We start from the raw sequence: 20,654 nt of genomic DNA on the forward strand, positions 1-20,654 counted from the left end.
AATTTTGTGTGGGGTGTATTGTGTCTTCTGCACGTGTGCAAAGGATCATTTAGGAAATTTCTTCATTCACTACCACATGGCGCCAAAGCTGTGAGCTGGTCCATTGCAAATGGATGTTAAGTTCTTTTTTTTTTTTTTTTAATGGTTTCTGGTAGATTCGTTGACAAGTCCTGGTGTATCTGAATCTGTCTAACTTGGACTCCCACTATGTAACAGAAGTCTATAAACCTAACTTAGCTGCTGGTGAAAAATGCACAGAAAAGGCATCTTGGTCTTTTTTTGTTCTTGCTGTGGAAGCCAGAGGCAGATACTATTTCAGTGTATGCCAGGCTGTGGTTCATGAAGCCATGGCCACCCCTGGTCCTCTGAATTCATGGGAGGGGGTCTGTCTTTACCCTGCATCCTCACTGGGATGTTCCAACAGGTAAAGAAGGGAAGTCTTGTGACGAGAACTTAACTGTTTTCACTTGAACCTTATCTGAGACCCGCATGCGAGCAAGTCATGTTGGAGCGTTTATTTTCTGTATCCTGAAAGGATAAGTACGTGAACATTGTCATACTATGGTTTGATCATTCTATTCCTTTTTTGGTATGTATAGTAAAATACATTTGGACAGAGAATTTGGATAGATAATGGGTTACATACACGATGTATAAGATTAAAGAGAAAGGAATCAAAAGGAAGATCTGAATTTTTCTGTTGCTCACTTTGGTATTTGGTTAGTGGTAGAAATGAGAACCACACACAGGAATGGAGCGATGACCTTGGGAGAGGACCTGAGGGGCCCTTTTCCATGTGTCCTTGTTTAATTCTCACATGTTCTCTTAAGGGAGGTCCTTAACTCCATTTTACACAGTAGAATATTGAAGCTCCATGGTGAAATAACTAGGCAGAAAGAGCACAGCTAGGGTGTGGTGGGCCAGCCTTCAGACCTCTTTGTCAGACTCTGAGCCACCTGCTTGTTCTGCTTGCTGTGATAGAATGGAAACCAGAGTGGAAGAGGGCTCTCCTAGTTAACATCCATCCTGCAGAGTTTACAGTGAGGAACTAAGAGGGCTTAATTTCCCAAAGCCTCACAGTGACAGGTCACTGTGCTGCTCCTCTGGCACTACATTGGTATGACTTAAAATGAGAAGTCAGACATGGTAAAACTATTTCAACATGCAAAAGAATAAGGGAAAAGTTTTAGCTTATCAGTCCTGCTTTGGAAATAATATTTTACATAATAGAAAAGTAGCGTGTGATTATTTTTAGCAAGTTTGTAAAACCTAAGTTTATATTTTCAAAAGAGACCAAAAATCACAATTATATTATTCTGAGAAAAATCACTGACTTTGGGATGTGTGTTCTTCCAGTCTCTCTTTTCTGTCCATATTCCCAGTGGTTTAGAAAGTAGGTGTTCCACTTGAAAAATCTACTGTGGTTATGCTATTTAAGATTTTCCCACAAATATTCTGAAACTTATGTTACCTGATGGTGCTAGAAGATGTATTCTGGTTTGTAAAAGATGAACTGCTACTCTTTTAAAAAAAAATTGAGGAAAATGTTGAAGATTGGAGTATGTGAATGCTAGTGGATGACAGTAGATTTTGGAATACCTGCTTTTTGAGAAACTGTTAAGCAGAAGTTTCTTTCTTGCCATTCAGGTCCCCCTGGGAGCCAGGTAGAAGCATTTAGTGGTATAACCACCGGCACAGCACTTGGCTACTTTATTATCGCTATTCTTAAAAGGAGGTAGCCCGCTCTCACTTTACTGTAAAACTATAAAACCCGGAAATAATTTAATTTATTTAGAATTAGTTCTAAAGTGATTCAAGATCACTGAAAAGACGTTTTACAAAACTTGACACAGCTCTAGCAACGGCTAGACAGAGCTTCTTTAAGAATGCATTTGGGAGTTCCTGTCGTGGCTCAGTAGTAAGGAACCCAACTGCTCAGTGGGTTAAGGATCCGGCATTGCCATGAGCTGGGGTGTAGGTTGCAGACGTGGCTTGGATCCCATGTTGCTGTGGCTGTGGCATAGGCCGGAAGCTACAGCTCTGATTGGAACCCTAGTGTGCGGACTTCCATATGCTGTGGGTGCAGTCCTAAAAAGACCAAAAAAAAAAAAAAAGGAAAAGAAAAAAGAAATGCACTTAAATGATAGGATTAACTGAAAAATCAGGTATTAATAGTATGTTCCATAAAGAAGGAGTTGAGAAGAAAAATTCCATTTGAAGAAAGAACATGGAAATTGTGAGCAAGCAACAGTTTTCTTGACCTGATATGCCAGTGAAACCTATGGAACTTTGGAACTTATGGAACTTTGGAACTTCTTTCAGAATAATAGCCTAATAATAGTTGCCAATATTTATTGAGGACTTGCTATGTGCCAAAGGCTTTATATAATTTTAATCTTAACAATCCTATGATGGATAGGGATAAATATTAAAATTCTCTTTGCAGATGACTAACTTGAGCCTCCAAAAGCTTAAATAACATGCTCGGGATCACGCAGCTAGGAAGTGCTAGAGTCTGAATAAGAATAGAATCTAAGTCCATCCCAAGTTCACACTCTTAAACATTTTACTCTTGGTATTTTGTAGCATTGGTTCTATTTTATAGGCATCTGAGGTTTTTTCCCTTCCCTCTGGATCTTTTTTTTTGATTTTTGAGGCCGAACCCTCAGCATATGGAGGTTCTCAGGCTAGGGGTCTAACGGGAGCTACAGCTGCCTGCCTACACCACAGGCACAGCAATGCCAGATCTGAACCAAGTCTTCAACCTACACCACAGCTCATGGCAATGCCGGATCCTTAACCTGCTAAGCAAGGCCAGGGATCAAACCCAGAGCCTCATGGTTTCTAGTTGGATTCGTTTCCTCTGCGGCATAACGGAAACTCCTGGATCCTTTTTATTATGTGTCTTTCAGCTGCATCTCATGTACTGTTTTGTAAGTTCTTGACGAGATCCTGATGAGAGCTCTTTAGGTGGGACACTGGCTGATGTAGACAGTATGGTCATCCCAGGTATCTGAGAATTGGTTCCAGGGACCCCCCATGGATACCCAGATCCCACAGGTGCTCCAGTCCCTTATTTAAAATGGGGCAGTACAAGTGACTTTTCACACGCATAGCCCCACACCCAAAATTCCATCCTTGGTTTGTCACATCTGCAAATACAGAACCCATGGATGCGGATGGCTGCCTGCCTATGCTTCCAGAGTTGCAGTTTGGCTTTAGGCTACAACAGAAACACCCGAGCCTGTCTTTGGAGCATTCTTTAGTCTTTGAATGTCCTGTCATTTGAGAGCCAAGGGACATTTAACCACTTGCTAGACCTGTAAGTCTTGAAAACAGTTCTGCAGGAGCGGCTCTATCTGCTTCTCTCACTCCCATTCCTCTATCCAAACATGCAAAAAAAAAAGTCAGTAACCATGAAGGTAGACTTCTTCGGTGACAGAGGGAGGTTATCCTCCCTTTTGCTACTGAGCGTGCTCCTTGTAGGTAAAAGTTTTTCACACATTTTTTTCCTAAGACTCAGAGTCATTTCTTCCCCAAGACGGAAGGAGCCCATGAGGGTTGGGAGGTCTCTGCTGCCATGATCTTGCTTTCCTCAATATTTTTTTTTGTTTGTGAATTTGACTGGCAGCCCGTTGATTCTGTTTCAGAACTTCCCTATAGAGGCTGCAGAGTTGATTTGCTAAATCAAGGAATCCTGTGGCTCCCCTGAGTTCTTCAAGGGAGTAAATCTCAGTGATTCATCAGAGGTGGGCGAATTGCAGCCTGTGGGCACACCGGGGCTCTGGCCTGTTTTTGTGCTAAGAACTAAGAATGGCTGTATACATTTTTTAAATTGTGGTAAAATATGCATAATATAAAATTGATACCATGTTAACCATAATTAGGAGTAAATTCAGTGGCGTTCAGTACATTCTTTCACATTTTAAAGGGTTGTGAAAAACAAAACCCAAAGAATATTGACTGCTCATGTGGCTTGAAAGTCTGATGTATTCCCTGCTTGGTCTTTTACAGAAAAGGCTTATTGATCCCTGCCTTAGGTCATTCTCTATATATGGAAAGACAGGTGTCATAATCAAGAGCATCAGCTGCAGAATTTGAGAGCCCTGAGTTCACGCCTGGCTCTGTTAACTGAACAACTTGAGGCATGTTACGAAACCTCCAAGCCTTGTTCCTTTTTTTTTTTCTCAAGCCCTGTAAAATGGTGATGATAATAGTACTTACTCATGGGGTCATCTTGCGGTTAAATGAGGGGATACTTATGAAGCACCATATTGGTTAGGATACTTGAATAAGTGAGACGTATGGGGACCATGTAAATGACATGTCCAGAGGATGCTAGTGGACCGACCCCCTTTCTCCTTGCAGCCTAAGCGCTGCTGGCCATCTTACTGTGGACCGTAGGAGAGGCCAGCCTGAGGGAAGGCTGGCCCAAAGGGGAGGCCAGGGCTGAAGAATTTTCAGAGAAATAGAACCATTCTCCTGATGACCTAGTGAATTTTGTGATCAAACTGCAGCCTTTCTGCCCTTGGCCCTGTCAATTGTGAATGCTTGTAAATTCCCTGTTATTTAAGTCACCTGAGCTGAGTTTACTGATGCTAAAACTATAAAGTTTTGTGTATTAGTTTTGCTAGAGCCACCAGAACAAAATTCCACCAACCACGTAGCTTAAACAACAGACATGTAAACCAGTCCAGAGGGTTATTTCCATACCTGGAAGTCTCCGTTTCCCCACATTGTGCCATCACTGTACAGCCAAGCTGGCATTTCATGTCCAAGGGAAGAGGCTGAAGGGCTGAAAACATTAGGCCAGGCCTGAAGGAAATAGAGCTTCTCCACATAACGCTGGCATTCGTTATTTCCCACTAGTACTGTATCAGTTAACCATGGCTGTATAACAAAGCACGCCAAGATTTGACTTAGAACAATAGCTGTTTACTATTTCTAAAGATTCTGTGGGCTGGCTTGGCTGGTCCTGCTGGTTTTGCCTGGACTCATTCATGGGCTGCATGGAGCTCGAGGGTCGGCTGGGCAGGGGAGTCTGTGATGACCTCGCTTACCTTGCCTGGCAGCTCGTGGTGGTGGTCCACTGGGGCCCTGCATTCTCCCTGTGACCTCTTGTCTCTGGTAGGCTAGACCTCTTTCATGGTCTCGGGAAGGCAGAAGCTCCAAGTCCTTTTCTGGCCTTGTCTTGGAAATCGCCCTTCTGCCACGTAATGATTAGAACATGTCATAAGGTAGTTCAGATTCAAGGCATAGGGAAAGAGATCCCACCTCCTGGTGCGAGGAGTGGCAAAGTCAGACTGCAAAGGAGTCTAGACACTTATTACCCTCACCAGGAGCTGTCATGGTAACAGTCTGCCCTAGCTGCTAATGTTCACCCAGCCCAGATGTGTATCTAGGATTGTGATTTATTAGGGAAGGGGGAAAAGTAATTCAGACTTGTAAGCATATGTAGATTCGTTTTTTCTCAGAACATATTTGAGTGTGCTTGTGTGTACATTAACACATATACTTAATGGCGAGTTTATATTTTGTACCTGGGAGCGTGTCAGTCAGAAATTGCCTCCTATATCATGATGGCCAACTTAGTGAAGCTCTTTAGCTGGTTATGCAAATAAATGACTGAAAAGATTAGTATGTATACTTGCCAGAAGTCGCAAAATAAATCTTTCCTAAACTGATTAAAACGTTACTTTCAATATTGTAGATGATTGCAGACGTATCTTATCTTTATTTGGATACATTTTCGTTAACATATATAATAACAGATTTTTTATCAAAGTAGAGATCGAATTCTAGTTCCTTTATGTTTTCAGATGCAGTGCGCACAGATGCATAGTTGTATGTAAACAGCTCTGGATTTCAAAAAGCATTTAATTTGTATATGTTCATGTATTTTAAATTCTTTAACAGTTAAAATAGAGCCTATAATAATGTGAGGTATTGAATGCCAACTGAGGATACTTAAATTCTTTAAGAATTAAAAATATGTGGAGTCCCTGTCGAGGAGCAGTGGTTAATGAATCTGACTAGGAACCATGGGGTTGTGAGTTTGATCCCTGGCCTCGCTCAGTGGGTTAAGGATCTGACGTTGCCGTGAGCTGTGGTGTAGGTTGCAGACACGGCTCCGATCCCGTGTTGCTGTGGCTCTGGTGCAGGCCGGCGGCTACAGCTCCAATTAGACCTCTAGCCTGGAAACTTCCATATGCCACGGCTGTGGCCCTAGAAAAGGCAAAAAGACAAAAAAAAAAAAAAGGAAAAATTAAAAATATGTGAAAATATACAAATTATATAAAATACTTTATATGTTGCTTTATAGGTATAGCTAATGAAGCCAGGTGACCAGATAGTTTGTAGGACCTCTCTGCTCACTTTTTTTTTGGTCTTTTTGCCTTTTCTAGAGCCACGCCCGTGGCATATGGAGGTTCCCAGGCTAGGGGTCTAATTGGAGCTGTAGGCACCCGCCTACACCAGAGCCACAGCAACACGGGATCCGAGCCGTGTCTGCAACCTACACCACAGCTCACGGCAATGCCAGATCCTTAACCCACTGAGCGAGGCCAGGGATTGAACCTGCCACCTCATGGTTCCTAGTCAGATTCGTTAACCACTGCGCCACGATGGGAACTCCTGCTCACATGTTTTGTATCTCCTCCATCACTAGTCTGTTCCCTCTTGACTAATGTCTGGGACCCTACTTTCTCTCTCCAACTTCCAAACACTCTCTATCCATTTCCTGTGGACAGATAAACGTGCTCACGTAGATCCAGATACTTATGAGGATGCTGAGACACACAGCCCTGTAGGTTTCACTTCACTCTAGAACCAGTGTATGTACGTACTATCTTGACCAGAGTCAGTGGGAAAGAAAAGTGCCTGAATCCTATAACTTCTTCCATCCCGTCTCCCAATGGGAGGACCCCAGCCTTGCCAGTGTCCTCAGTTGCATCCCTTACCCCATGTTAGCACGGGCCCTATGTGTGCTCCCCATTCCGTCGCCATGCTGATGGTGAACTGTGCAGGTCTTGGATGTTTCTCTTTTAGAGTAAGAGAATCTATAGAATTCTTTCTTGGTGGTAGGGTGTCCTGAGAAGGGACTCCCTAAAATTGTTAGGGTCCTCAAGATTCATGGATCTGTGAAATCACATGCAAATTGTGTGTATACATCCTCATTTGCTCTTTTTTCTGAGGGGAAAGTCTATAGCTTTCATACGGTTCTCAAAAAGACGTACCAAAAAATAAATAAAAAGTCCCTTACCCTATAGGATCTCTGTGAAAAAAAGGAAAGTGAAAAGATGGAGGAAAGAGAATCTTATAACCAATTTCATTACATTACTGGGTCCCCCGCCAAGTACTTAGTAGAGAGCACAAGGCAAGGGAAGAGAAGAAACCCTGGGTACCAGTGGAGAGTGAATCATGTCAGCTAAGAGGAGGAGGAAGAAGGGAACATTTAGTGAGCACCTCCCATGCGCTGGAGTTTGGGCTCCGTACTCAGTTTTCATTTAATCCTCTCCATCACTTACTGATTTGATGGGAAGCACTTGGGTTTTGGAACTAGTGAGAAATGGCTTGACCTAGATTTGAATTTGGGCTCATTGCCTCACTGTGTGACATCTGGCAATGCCGTATACCCTCTGAAACCAGAGTTCTTGATGGTAACATGAGGTTAAGAGCACTTACTAAATTTGCCTGGAGATTGGGGATTTTTTATAGAAATTTTAGGGGCTCAGGAAATGGTAGCTGTTATGATCAGACTTTAAAGATAAGGTGTTTGGGAGTTCCCGTCGTGGCGCAGTGGTTAACGAATCCGACTAGGAACCATGAGGTTCCGGGTTCGGTCCCTGGCCTTGCTCAGTGGGTTAAGGATCCGGCGTTGCCGTGAGCTGTGGTGTAGCTTGCAGACATGGCTCGGATCTGGTGTTGCTGTGGCTCTGGTGTAGGCCGGTGGCTACAGCTCCAATTAGACCCCTAGCCTGGGAACCTCCATATGCTGCAGGACCGGCCCAAGAAATAGCAAAAAAAGACCAAAAAAAAAAAAAAGATAAGGTGTTTGGAGGTTGGTAACAAGACCAGAGGGGGGCTGGCCCTGAGATAGGTTTCTTGGGGTTGCTTAGCCAAGAAATTTAGCCATGGTGGTTTCACAATCCCTCCTTCCAGGAGCCAGGCCCTTTCTCCTACCATTAGGTTTTGATGACCTTAGCTGTTATTTGGGAGTAGAGAGAGTTGTGTCTTCACACAGCAGGGGAGAGCTATATGTTCCTGGGAGCTCAGGTTGAAACTCTGGCTGATGGAAATACTGCTCAGTGGCAGCACTGAAGGTACCTCTCAGATTAAGAGTGTAGTTAGATTGTGGGTCCCATGGGCTTTCATGGATCAGCCTAGGAGCTGAGTTAACATACATAATATTGTTTCTGTGGGGGAACTATATTCTAAACTCCAGGCAAATGCCCTATTCACACATTGGGCATTATTAGTACACATGAAAACTGGTCCGGTCTTGAAGAGTTGTGCTCAGGGCAAAAACTAAGAGACATGACATTGACAGGAAACTTATTCTACTCATTTATTAGTTGTGTGACAGCAAAATGGAGAGACATATAAGAAGACACTTACTGTGACAACTCAGCTTCTGTTCCCTTCCAACTATAAGCACTTAGGAGCTGCTACTATGAGTGAGCTTAAATAACACACCACCCCGTCAAGGCCTGAGTCATGAAACACATCAAGGGCATATTTCTTCCTTTGAAGGGAAGAACCAACCTTTCGTGAGCCATTAATTTTCTTTTGGTCCCACCTCTGGGGTAAAGAGAGATGGATCCAGTGTGTTCATGTAACAAAAGAGATATGTTATGTACAGTACATGCTTTGAGGACATGAGTCATACCCTTAACAGTTTGTAGCATAAGAAACATTTAAACTGTTGGAGCTTATTATTAAATATTTTAATTATTCCTCTGAAACATCTCTTGTGAATTCAGGCCTCCATGTGAATTCAGCCCTCCATGAGCCAACACTTTATAAACTGCTTTTATTTTAAGGGACCTTTTAAGAAATTATTTTGGCTTTCTTACCGCTATTTTTTGTCTTCTAGTATTTCTTTGTTCTGCATAAATTGAAGGAAATAATTCAAGACTTGTGGTTTTTAAGGACAATCTTGATAGAAAACTTGAGACTGCCATTTTCCTAGCATTTAGATTTTAGGTATATATAACTATAGATTATATCCAAATGCCTATCCACTTTGGTCATGTGGACCTATGCAAATCCCAATAGAAAATTTTAAGAAAGTTTGATGTAACTATCAGGAAAACACTTTTTTGTATGTATGGAGAAAGATACAGATAGATACATATGTATATGTATTCACTGGTCACAAAAATAAGCTCATGTATTTAAACCAAGATCTGTTGGACAGGAGCTCAACAGTGAGCTTAGGTGGGCTCTGACCAAACTGAAGTAGTCCATACACACAATAGGGTGTGTATTTTTCTAAGAGGATTTGGAGATCATGGACTTCTCTTAGAGAAAGTTGTGGCACAGGTTGAAATGTTCGTCTGGAAGAAGTCAGGTTGTGGACCTAAATAATGTCTTTCTCCAGTCCTTGGAAGAATCTTTAATTTTCTACATGCTCAAGCTTTGTGGGTCTTAGAGATGCAGGGGGAGGGTGGAAGGAGCTGGCTCTGTGTAGAGGATCAGCAACAATGAAAAATATCAACAGTCAATGTAATTTCTAGGGCCGAATAGAGCTTTTGCTAGGCCAGTGGCTTTATGTTTTAATCAGGTCGATGATACTGTATCTGAAGCTTCAGTGATGAGCTTAGCCTCATACAATGAGCTGTTAGGCTTTCCCGTATTTCTCTGCTGTGCGTGTGTGGTGACCTTGCATCATGGTTTCCATGGACACTAGAGTGGTCCTGATCTGGAAATGCTTGTGTTCCATATCTACTGAATCTGGAGACTCTCAGGGAAATATTCAGTCCACTGGTTTGACAACTGAAGTTGTCAACACTCAAGTTTTGTTTTGTAGGGCCTGTTCTTTGAAGATATAGACATCTTATGTCTTGACTGACCACTTTGTTTCTAGTTTGTCTCATCACTATAACTTAATCCCATGTAAACATGACTCAGTAATGAAAGGACTCTGAATTAGTTGTAGCCTCAGTGTACATGAGAGAGGATAGTGATTATTTAATATGTGTGTGTGTATATATATATATGTATTTTTTTTTTTTTTTGCCACACCCATGGCATGCAGAAGTTCCTGGGCCAGGATCAAACCCGTACCACAGCTATAACCAGAGCCACAGCAGTGACAATGCTGGATCCGTAACCCTCTGAACCACAAGGGAACTCCTAAAGATTTTTTTTTTAAATTGTGGTGAAATACATATAAAATTTGCCATCTTCACCATTTTTAAGTTTTAGGTCAGGGTTTTGAATACAGTCATTTGGTTAGGCACCTATAGGGTTTTTCAACAGTGGGTTTTCCTGAGCAAAGAGTGGTACTTGACTAGACTTCTCTTTTAGAAAATCACATATCTTATCTCAAGGACAGTATAAGTAAAACATGTCTGCTGAAATAACATGTCTGTTAGAATCACCGAGCGTATCCACTCATTTTTTGCAATTAAAAAAAAAAAAACAACTCAATATTACAACTGCCACCAAATCTGTTACTAAATCTGTCAGGATTCTAATTTTGCCTCCGAGTATCACACCCTAGCAATGCGGCCTTTCTTGCGGCAGATCCCCACGTTTCCCTTTTCTGTTTCCTAAGTAACAGTCTATTTCGAGGTTGGCTGTGAGACTGAAAGCACCCACCTCAGCATGCTTCTTTCTGCCAATTCAGACCAACAGATGCTGATCACCTAGTATGCTAAGATCCTGTCTCAGTTCTCTTCAATGTCATGGCATGCAGCCTCTTAAAATGTGGTTTTCTATCTTACAGATTAAAAAAAAAAAAAGGTATTGAGAAAGCTGAAGAATTTAGTTATAACCTGAGAGGTAGATAAGTTGTACCATCCCCATTTTGTAGATGTGTGATCTGAAATGCAAAGGTTTCTGTCCAGTGGTGATTCTTCCTTCCAAGCAGACAGACATGAAGTAATTCAGGTGAAGTGCTCTAACTGGCTTTGGTGTAAGCCTGCCTTTGCTCCTCTCCGAGGATGCTTTGAGTGAAGATATCATTTGACACTTCCTTCTTTTGTTTTTTTAGGAAAATGCCTTAGGTTCACCTAGCAAGATTAAGATGAACAATTTTATTTTCATTACCTTTGTTTTATCATATACTTCTCATGTGGCCCCTTTCAGTGTAATTTTGAAATGAGCTAAGTCCCCGTTATTTCTCTCATTTCTTTTCAACCCTCCTGATAAAACTGAGGAATCAGAATGAATCCTCCATTTTTCACATGAAAAAATTCAGATAGCAAAGAACTATAAGTGCTTTTCCCCAAACTCTCAGACAGAGAGAACCAGTAGAGTGAGGGTTACATGCATTTTTTAATCTTAAGTACTAATTTGCAACAAACCATGCTTGCTTCAGAGATAATTTCCCCTTTTCTTTCATCAGAAGATTGGATGGGGTTGTGCATGGTTCCAGGAATTTAAAGTAAGATGAATATAAGCTTCAAGAATGCTTAGGAGACTATGTAAAGACCCTCAGTACAATTCCTGACTTGGAGAGAACTGTGTCTCGTGTTACTGGATCCAGAAACTAAAGGAAGTGATTGTGTGCTGTATTTACTGCCTGGAGTATGTAAATTCCACAGTGTCTTGCATTATAGCTATTTGTTTATATGTCCTCACATCTCCTATTGGAATTTAAGTGCATGGGTGGGGGAACAGGACCGAGAGGATGTCTTCTCCCTCCACCCCAATTGCCCTAGCAACTCAGTTGACTGTTGAATATAGGTGATGGGTAATGTAGCAGATCTCAAGTGGTTATGTCTTGTGTAGAAGGAATGGCATTTATAGCATGATTATAGTGCTGCTTTCCTATTAAAGCCATTCTCTGAGATCAGAATGGGAAGCCAAACAGAGCCAGCCAGTCCTATGGGGGGAAGCGTACAGGAAGATCATTTTGATCAGTTTCAGTCTAAAGCTCTCCCAGCTGAGCTATTTCGGCCACCTGGTTGATCACTTTGCTGTGGGGTTCACTTCAGTATCTTTAATCTCAGGTCTCTATTCAATATAACTCACTTCAATGGATGTTAGACTCATAAAGTGATTTTTTAGAAGAAAAACATGAAAAGAGAGAGATAGTAAAGCTCTACTTGGGTTATTTTATCCTTCAGCTTTGTTCCTTGCTTGTTGATGATGCTAGCCTTGTGCCAGGAGTACAGTTTGCTCACCAAGTTGTTTTTCTTCTTCATCTGGGCTGTTGGGTGAGTAATAGCTGCCCACTGTCTGAAGTCATTGTCCTGATCAACTGAGTGATGCTGCTTAATAGACTGGGTTCAGGCATCACAGGGTGTAAAATCTAGGTCACTCGTTGTAAACAGCCTTGTCCCAGGAACAAGAGGCTTGTTGGTTGTCATCTGTCTTGCACAAACAATTCATCTTGGCACTTGAAATAATTGGCATAAATTGGGTCAGGTAGTAAGTTGAACTGTATGAAATTGCCATTGTCAATCATTCTTACCTAAAATGACAACCTCCCGTTATTTAGCTTAACACAAAATACAGTGAAGGAAATCTGTTTAAATTTTAGACTCTTTCACTGTAATTTTAAGCCCTGTATTAAAAACAACCTGTTGACAACACATTGTGTAGGCTGTGAGAATTTACACAGCTGATACCTTTCACTTTCAGAAACAGTGTTATTAGTGGCAAGAATTTCATGGGAAGGTAGAGTTGGATTCTAGGACTAAAGGAAAGAATCACAAAAACATCGCAAAGTCCTAATTGCAGTAATGCCAGAGGGCTCTGAGGCATAAAGTCTGCATCAAGAAGAGGGGTGGTCTGGGGAGAAGTGAGGAGGGGTGCTTGGGGGAATGAGGGCAAGGTAGACACTCCTCAGGGGTTGTTGGGTCACAGCCACCTCTGGAGCTTTTTGACTGTAATCTGAAACTGGCTGCCTTACACGGAGGGCAAGGAAAGACCAGAGGAAAAGGCAGTCCACTCCACATTGGTACTTGGCAGGTTTAAGAAACAAGGGAACTGCTTGGGAGGTTTGTCTTGGGCTGCTGCATGACAAGTAGGTCCCTACACTCTCCCGCCAGAATCTTAAAAGTTTATATAGAGGCTTTGACCATGTGCACAGTCCAGACCAGCTCAACCCTGCAGTACTATCTCAGAGCTATGTCCTTGGATAGCTTCTAATGCAGGGAAGACAGCAGAACGCACATCCCAAAGATACGGGGCGAGGGGAGCAGCCTCCAGATGCCCAGGTCCAGCTCACAGGTCAAACTGGCAGTCGCATCTTCTTGACAGCCTTCCCCAACAGATGGAGAGTGAGGGTCTCTAGGCAGAGGCCTGTCAGGCAGACTTGTATGAGAGAAGATGGGACTCCGGGTCTTTGGAGGCAGTGTGGATAGGGATATTCCTTAGCACCAAGGTCAGCTCGCCTTGCACAGCACAGAGAGCTATCTGGGGAGAGAGTGAGGCACACAGCTTCTGTTTCTCACTTATCCCCAAAGGATACATTCAGATTCCTATCCTGAAAGATCTTGCTATTTGCTGATGTCTCAAATTATATATCCGAGGGTGTGGGTTTTGCTTAGCTACTAGAAAAGTGAAATACAAACAGTCTGAAAGAAACAATCTATGCTTTGCTTGATAAACATTGAATTGTAATCCACTCCATAATTAAGGGTGGGTAAAAAAAAAAAACCCTCTTTAGATCCTTGGTGGTTTGGATGTGGGGAGTGATTGAGAAAGGAAGATACTGAATATCTGAAAATAGGGTGACAAGGTGGGAGAAGAATGAATGAGCCCTCCAAGAGACGTTCCATTTTTCTTACAGCTGGCCATGTTTGTCTTTTGTAGTTTACAAAGGTAAAGTTTAATTAATTGAGGTCCTGCCGTATCTTAACATCATTTGTCATGTTTGTATCATTAAAACAAAATTATAAGAATGATCTGATAGCTTTTCCTTGGATATTTTATTTTATATAACTAAATTTCAATATTAGAATTTTATCTAGCTCCTGAAAAATTTTTCCCGACACCCGCCTAAGTGTGATGGTTGAGTCTCCATAGCTATGTTCTCTTCTTGGCTCATCAGGTTGCTCGTGCCACTTCTATTTTGAAAGCAGAACTTAGTAATTTACGGGATTAATAATTATAGTGTGTGATTGTCGAGGGCTTGATGGCTAAGGTCCTTTGCTGTTTGTAACTTTGCATCTAGATACATGTCTTGTGCCAGCATATGAGAGCAATTACATGTGAAAGTGGAATCCTATCTTTGTTAGTGGTCTCCTATTCCTAAGTCTTAAGAATCTCTGTGGCGTAATTGATGGTTTCTACAAGTTTGTGTCATGAGCTTGCTGTTCTCATTCTTATAAAGAGCAATGTGGTTGCCTTGGCAACTCTAAGTTTTCACAACTGTAATACAGAAAATAGATGTAAAATCTTCAGATTAGAAAACTGCATTGGCAGGGAGAACTACACTTGACCTGGCTTGTGGTTAAGAACACACTGTTTTAATTGAATTTTATTTTAATTGAATTTTATTTTTAAGTCGCATGGCTATTCTGAAATGAGTATGAAACTCCTGAGATTTCAGGTTTGACTAAATATTATCATTTGCTTTCATCACAGATCAGCTTCTTTCTTTTGATATCCATGGCTTTCTCAACAGCCCTTTAAATTCTATATGGTTTTCTCTTTGTGTTTTTAATTTTTCTTGCATCCTTCCCTGTGCCCTCCACTACCTATTGCTTATTCTTTCTCTCATGATCTTAAACCACAGGGGGTGCTCCAGAAGGCCTGCTGGAGTGCCTTCACCACTCCTAGTCTGCATTGGCATCCCCAGTGTGCTGGCAGTTTTTAAGTTGATTACACAAAAGCATTATTATGCATGTATGGTGAAGGGAAGGGGAATGCCAGGAGGATCTGCCTGCAGGGTCTTCAAGTATAAGAATCTGATGTCACACAGCATTGGAATGGCCGGGGATTTTCCAGAGTGCACTGCAGTTCCATCTCTGGCTTGCTCAGTGGGTTAAGGATCTGGCATTGCCATGAGCTGTAGTGTAGGTTGCAGATGAGTCTCGGATCCTACATTGCTGTGGCTGTGGTATAGGCCAGCAGCTGCAGTTCCAATTCGACCCATAGCCTGGGAGCTTCCATGTGCTGTGGGTGCAGCCCTAAAAAGAAAAAAAAAAAAAGAGGGGAAAAAAAAAAGAATGGAATCATTAAGGTTAAGGATAAAAGGGCAGATGTTAATTAGGTATTTTCTGGTTAATAGCAACTTAAAGAAACACATTTTTCTCTTTGAAGATTTGTGAGCTGGATATAGGTGAATTTATACAATTCGCCTGTCAATATGACATGCGTTGATTTCCACATCCAACCTGCAGTAGGTTGGAGGATGAGTTCTGGAATGTCATGAAAAAAATACAAACAGTTGCTTTTGGAAGGTAGAGAAATAGCCTTAGTTTGGAATCACTTCTGATGTTGTTCAGAGAGCTTAGCACCTACTAGAGTCTCTTTTCCTATTAACATCAGAAATCTGGAAAAAAATTAAAAGCAGGGTGGTGAATATAAGCATGGTCTGTAGGGATTAACATAGGTCATGCTTAAAGTTTAAAAATCCCTAGCTGTGTATTGCACGTGTTTCCTATAGTAGATTATTGTTTCTCACAGTGTGTAAGAACTTAGTGCCTAGCATGACACATAGCAAGAATCAATAAATAGGAGTTCCCATCGTGGCTCAGCAGAATTAAATCTGACTAGCATCCATGAGGTCTCAGGTTTGATCCCTGGTCTCGATCAGTGGGTTAAGGATCCGGCATTGGCGTGAGCTGTGGTGTAGGTTGCAGACACAGCTTGGATCTGGCATTGTGGCTGTGGTGTAGGCCGGCGGCTACAGCTCCAAATAGACCCTTGGCTGAGAAACCCCACTTGCTGTGGGTGCGGCCCTGAAAAGACAAGACCAAAAAAAAAAAAAAAATCAATAAATACTTGTTACTTGACTGGTCACTAATTCTATATTGAGAACAAAGTAGGATTTTATGTTAGTGATCATTTGGGGGAACTTACCCTGTTGGTAAAGTAAATTTAGAGCCATATTGTTTTCTTTCGCTGCATTCGATGATGCAAATAAAAACCCTTTCTAGAAGGGCTGTCAAAATAGTGTCACCACCATCTTTGAATTTTAAAAAGCGAATAAAAATGTGAAAAAATACTTAGAATGTGTTTTTTTTCCCTCCAAAGTTGAAAACTTTGTACAAGTATATTCTCTAGAAGCTACTAAACACTTTTAAAAAAGATGTTGAAAATGAAATCTGTTATAGAAATTTGGCTTTTTTGAAATTTTATAGTTCTCTCAATATGAACATAATACGAAAGTACAGAAGTGTAAGCTACCCATTTCCCATAAGACTTGTCTCTTTTGGTTGGTCTTTTGGGGAGACCGTTTACGCAGAGTAGATATGCCTCTTAAAAAGACTTTCAACTCTCCGCATTAGCATATGAGGTAAGCGCCCATATTAGTGGTCCAACTTCAGACCTCTTTTCTGCCGTCACTATTGACTAGAGCACAGAACATCATGAACAGAAAGTTTACAAGCGTCTCCTACTAGTTACTGCCTAAATATTTTAAATGTAATAATGCATTTTTTGATCGTAAAAGTAACAGTATTTTGAGATATTTAGAAAATGCGGAAAAGGGTTAAACTTTTTTGTTTTGGCCACACCCAAAGCATGCAGAAGTTCCCAGGCCAGGGATCAGACCCAGACCACTGTAGTGACAATGCCAGATCCTCAGCCCGCTATACCCCACTAGAACTCCTAAACTTTTTTTTAAATGTTTTTTAATGTATAGTTGATTTACAGTGTGCCAGTTTTTGCTGTGCAGCAAAGTAACTCAGTCATACGTATATATAAGATAACATAAGAAAAGGAGTGTGTTTGTGTGTGTGTGTATATATATGCATATATGTGTGTGTGTGGTTTTATACACACACACACACACACACATATATACTTTTTCTTGGTTTTTTGTTTGTTTGTTTTTTTGTCTTTTTTTCTAGGGCTGCACCCGCAGCATATGGAGGTTCCCAGGGTAGGGGTCGAATTGGAGCTGTAGCCACCAGCCTACGCCAGAGCCACAGCAACGCCAGATCCGAGCCATGTCTGCAACCTACACCACAGCTCACGGCAACACCGGATCTTTAACCCACTGAGCAAGGCCAGGGATCGAACCTGCAACCTCATGGTTCCTAGTCAGATTCGTTAACCACTGAGCCATGACAAGAACTCCCATTCCTTTTCTTATGTTATCTTCCATTACGGTCTATCCTAAGAGATTGGGTATAGTTCTCTGTGCTGTACAGTAGGACCTCGTTGCTTATCCATTCAAGCCCCAAACTCCCAGTCTATCCCACTCCTTCCTTTCTCCCCACTGGCAACCACAAGTCTGTTCTATGTCTGTGAGTCTCTAAATTTATTTTTAAAGCATCTGTAATCCTGCCATTTACATATAACTATGTTAACATGTTGGGGTGTGTGTGTGTATGTATATACATACACATATAAACTCTTTATAAACTCTAGTGTTTATGTGTGTTTGCAGACTTGTCATATTGCATATGTGGTTTTACAGACTTCCACATGTTTCAAAAATGCTTCTGACACTATTCTTTGAAAAGTTACAGATATCCTCTTACTTGAAATTTCTGTCAATTTTACAGGCAAAGAAATGATGGGCTATTTTAATTTGCTTTTAATTAGTGATGTCGAACAATTCTTCTCTGCTTGTTAGCGTTTTCCTTTTGTGAATTACCTGTTTATTTCTTGTGATGTTTTCTGGTGGAGTGTTTATCTTTTCCTTTTTGGTAAATAAAGGATACGTACCTTTTTCTGGTCACGTATGTTGTAGATAGTTTCCCATTTTAGCATTTGCCATTTAATATTATTAAGGATTTTTGTTTACACCTTTGTCTTTGTCTTTGAGAAGGTTGATTTCAGAACTCTCCCTATCAAAGAGTTGAGATGGGCATGGCCTGTGGTAGTTCTGTCCGATCCACACTAAAATGGTTTCAGAGCTGCAAATGTGACCTCTCAGCTGTAAACTCATGAACTGCGAAGACCCGAGGAACCCCAGGGCCTGAGCTCAGGGGCACAGCACAGCCTCAAAGCCAGGCAGGATTAAGCCTGCTCAGATGCACTCAGCCTGCTGCATCTAACTGGGTCAGCCTGCAGTGGCTCTGTGACAGACTAGGGGGCTATTTTTGTCAGTGTTTCTTCTGCCTATGAAAATTAGAATCGAGAAGAGTTCCAGATGCTTCCCATATGGTCACTATTAGTGAAATTATGTACAGAGGATTTCATTTGAAAACAAAGTAGGTTCACTCACATTCTTCAGAGACCTAAGGCCTGTGGAGGAGACTTCAGCTCTCATACCTGCAGAGCTTCTGTTTTCCAGGGCGGCTGCTTCAACTTCATGGGGTGGCCTCTGGTTCTGTTCTTGTCCTTCCACAGAGGGACCTTCCTTTCTGATATTCAGGATATTGCCTGCTTCATAATGAAGTACTTTACGAAGGATTTGGATCTAACTTCCCCCCTCCCCCGCCCCGTATAGATATCTTCTGGACTTCTGCATGCTTTGGGTGATTTCTCATTGATATTTAGTGAACTGAGCCTTGCGCTGCCCCAGTTTTTCCTACATCCAGGATTTAGAGAGAATTTTCATTTGCAATCAGCTGTACTTGTTCTTAGAATGGCTTGTTTAGATTTAGCACTGAGCAGGCTGTGATGGTTTATCACTTTAATTGGTCCATTAGATGTACTTGATGTTTCATGAGGTTCTAGGAAGAGGGGAAAAAAAAATCTTCATTCGCAACAGACTTGTGGAGCCTGCTAATGGAGTTTAATATCTATTTTTACCCTCTGTAAAAATGCATTATGGATTCATGTTTTAAAGAATAATAATTTTAAAAAAACTTCAGTGGGATTGATCATTAAGTCATCAAATTGAGCTGTGTTCTATTAAGGCAATCAAGTGACCTCTAAATTTGATTTCCCCTAAAATACCGATCAATATGTTTATCCCACTACATTTGACCTACAGAGAAAATTTACTGCTACATGGTTTTCATTTTAAAAGAAATGTCATGTTGAAACAGTGTTATTGAAGTGTCTTTTAAAGAGGATCCTTTAATAATCTAACTTTTAAACACTGTAATAACATCCGTAAAGTGTAACCCAAACTTATACCAGATGACTTGACCACCAAGTCTTTTTTTCCCCAATATTTATTAAATTTGGGAGACCCTTATTACTGAGGGATTCCTCAAAGCATTTAATGTAATAATGAGTGTTGTGATTCTTCAAAATAAGAGAAAATTTGTTCCCCAAATGCCTTTACTGTAAGAACCCCAGTTTTGAGAAGCATCACTCAGGTCACGACACTCTTTAGCCATAGGATAAGCTTTTGAATGAGTGAGTAAGATTATCATCATCATGAGTCACAGTAGAATCATTTAAAGTGGCTAAATTTCTTTATTCCCCAGTATTTATAGGTATATATGCTCTATTCAAGCATACATGTTCATAAAATATAACCTAATTAAGAAAATGCCTCTTCAACCCAAACGTTTCTTTGTGCAAGTTATTCGTAAAGAAGTCAGAGGAATTCAGTCTAAGATTTGATATTCTAGGTGGCAAGGAAAGCATTAAATAAGTACATCCCTATTTACTGAATGACCATTTAGGGAAAGAGAAGAAAATGAGAGAGAAAAGAGATTTTCTGCATTACAAATGGCTCTGATAACCATAACGTAGTCATTACACTAGGATCCAGATAAAGTAGCTCTGACTCCCTAATTCAAAATCATGATATTTTACTCCTTCAAGGATCATTCAGTTAGCCTTTCTTTTACTTTAGAGGAAAAGGTATGAAAAATGTTTGTTTGGCTTTGTGACTAATGACAGTTTTTCTTTTGGTTTGAGCTGCCGAATTTGAGGTCTGTCTTATTCCTGGGGAGGAATGCTGCTTTAGTTAGAGCAGGATCTTACAGGGCTGAGCTTGAGCCAGGAATCAGAATCTCAAGGCAGTTGATGCAGGGTGTGGGGAAATTGCTCCCTGAAATCCCTCCAGCTCATCTCCTGCGGCTCCGGATACCAGATTCCATTTCCTTCTGCCACACAGGGCCAGCTAGTTTCACCCTCCAGTTGCTCTTTGCTCAATTTTCGTATTTATTTTTGGCCAGTTTAAGCATATGAGAGCTTTCTTCACCTGGTCAAAATCAGATTTTTTTTTTTTTTCTTCTAAAAACGCAAAGGTTAAAAATATCTGAAGGTGGGCCACTATGTAAAGGAATAGAGTTTTGTATTTTCCTCTTTTATAACAAGATGGTTGTAATTGGAGTGGAGAAGAAAATAGGTAAGATGCTTGCTTTTGCTTTACATCTTACACTTTAATTTGGAGAAAACGTTACAGTATACTTTTAGAAAACTTTATTTTTGTATGTTTTACATTCAGGTTTTTT

General features: G+C 41.1%; 1 protein-coding gene across 23 annotated transcripts in view; it reads left to right on the forward strand.

Moving 5' to 3' along the window:
- The window catches only part of MAP7 (microtubule associated protein 7), a 176,734-nt gene that overhangs the window by 40,191 nt on the left and 115,889 nt on the right, over positions 1–20,654 (forward strand). Inside the window, exon 1 of one of the 23 annotated variants that reach the window (XM_021072608.1) lies at positions 17,556–20,548. The exons of the other annotated variants lie outside the window; for them this stretch is intronic. Coding sequence (XP_020928267.1) covers positions 20,518–20,548 — 31 coding nt within the window. The 5' untranslated portion in view covers positions 17,556–20,517. Of the gene's footprint in view, positions 1–17,555; positions 20,549–20,654 lie in introns of those variants that run through there. 23 annotated transcript variants of the gene reach the window in all.

This window comes from Sus scrofa, chromosome 1 (genome assembly GCF_000003025.6).
Source record: "Sus scrofa isolate TJ Tabasco breed Duroc chromosome 1, Sscrofa11.1, whole genome shotgun sequence".
Classification (NCBI taxonomy): Eukaryota; Metazoa; Chordata; class Mammalia; order Artiodactyla; family Suidae; genus Sus; species Sus scrofa.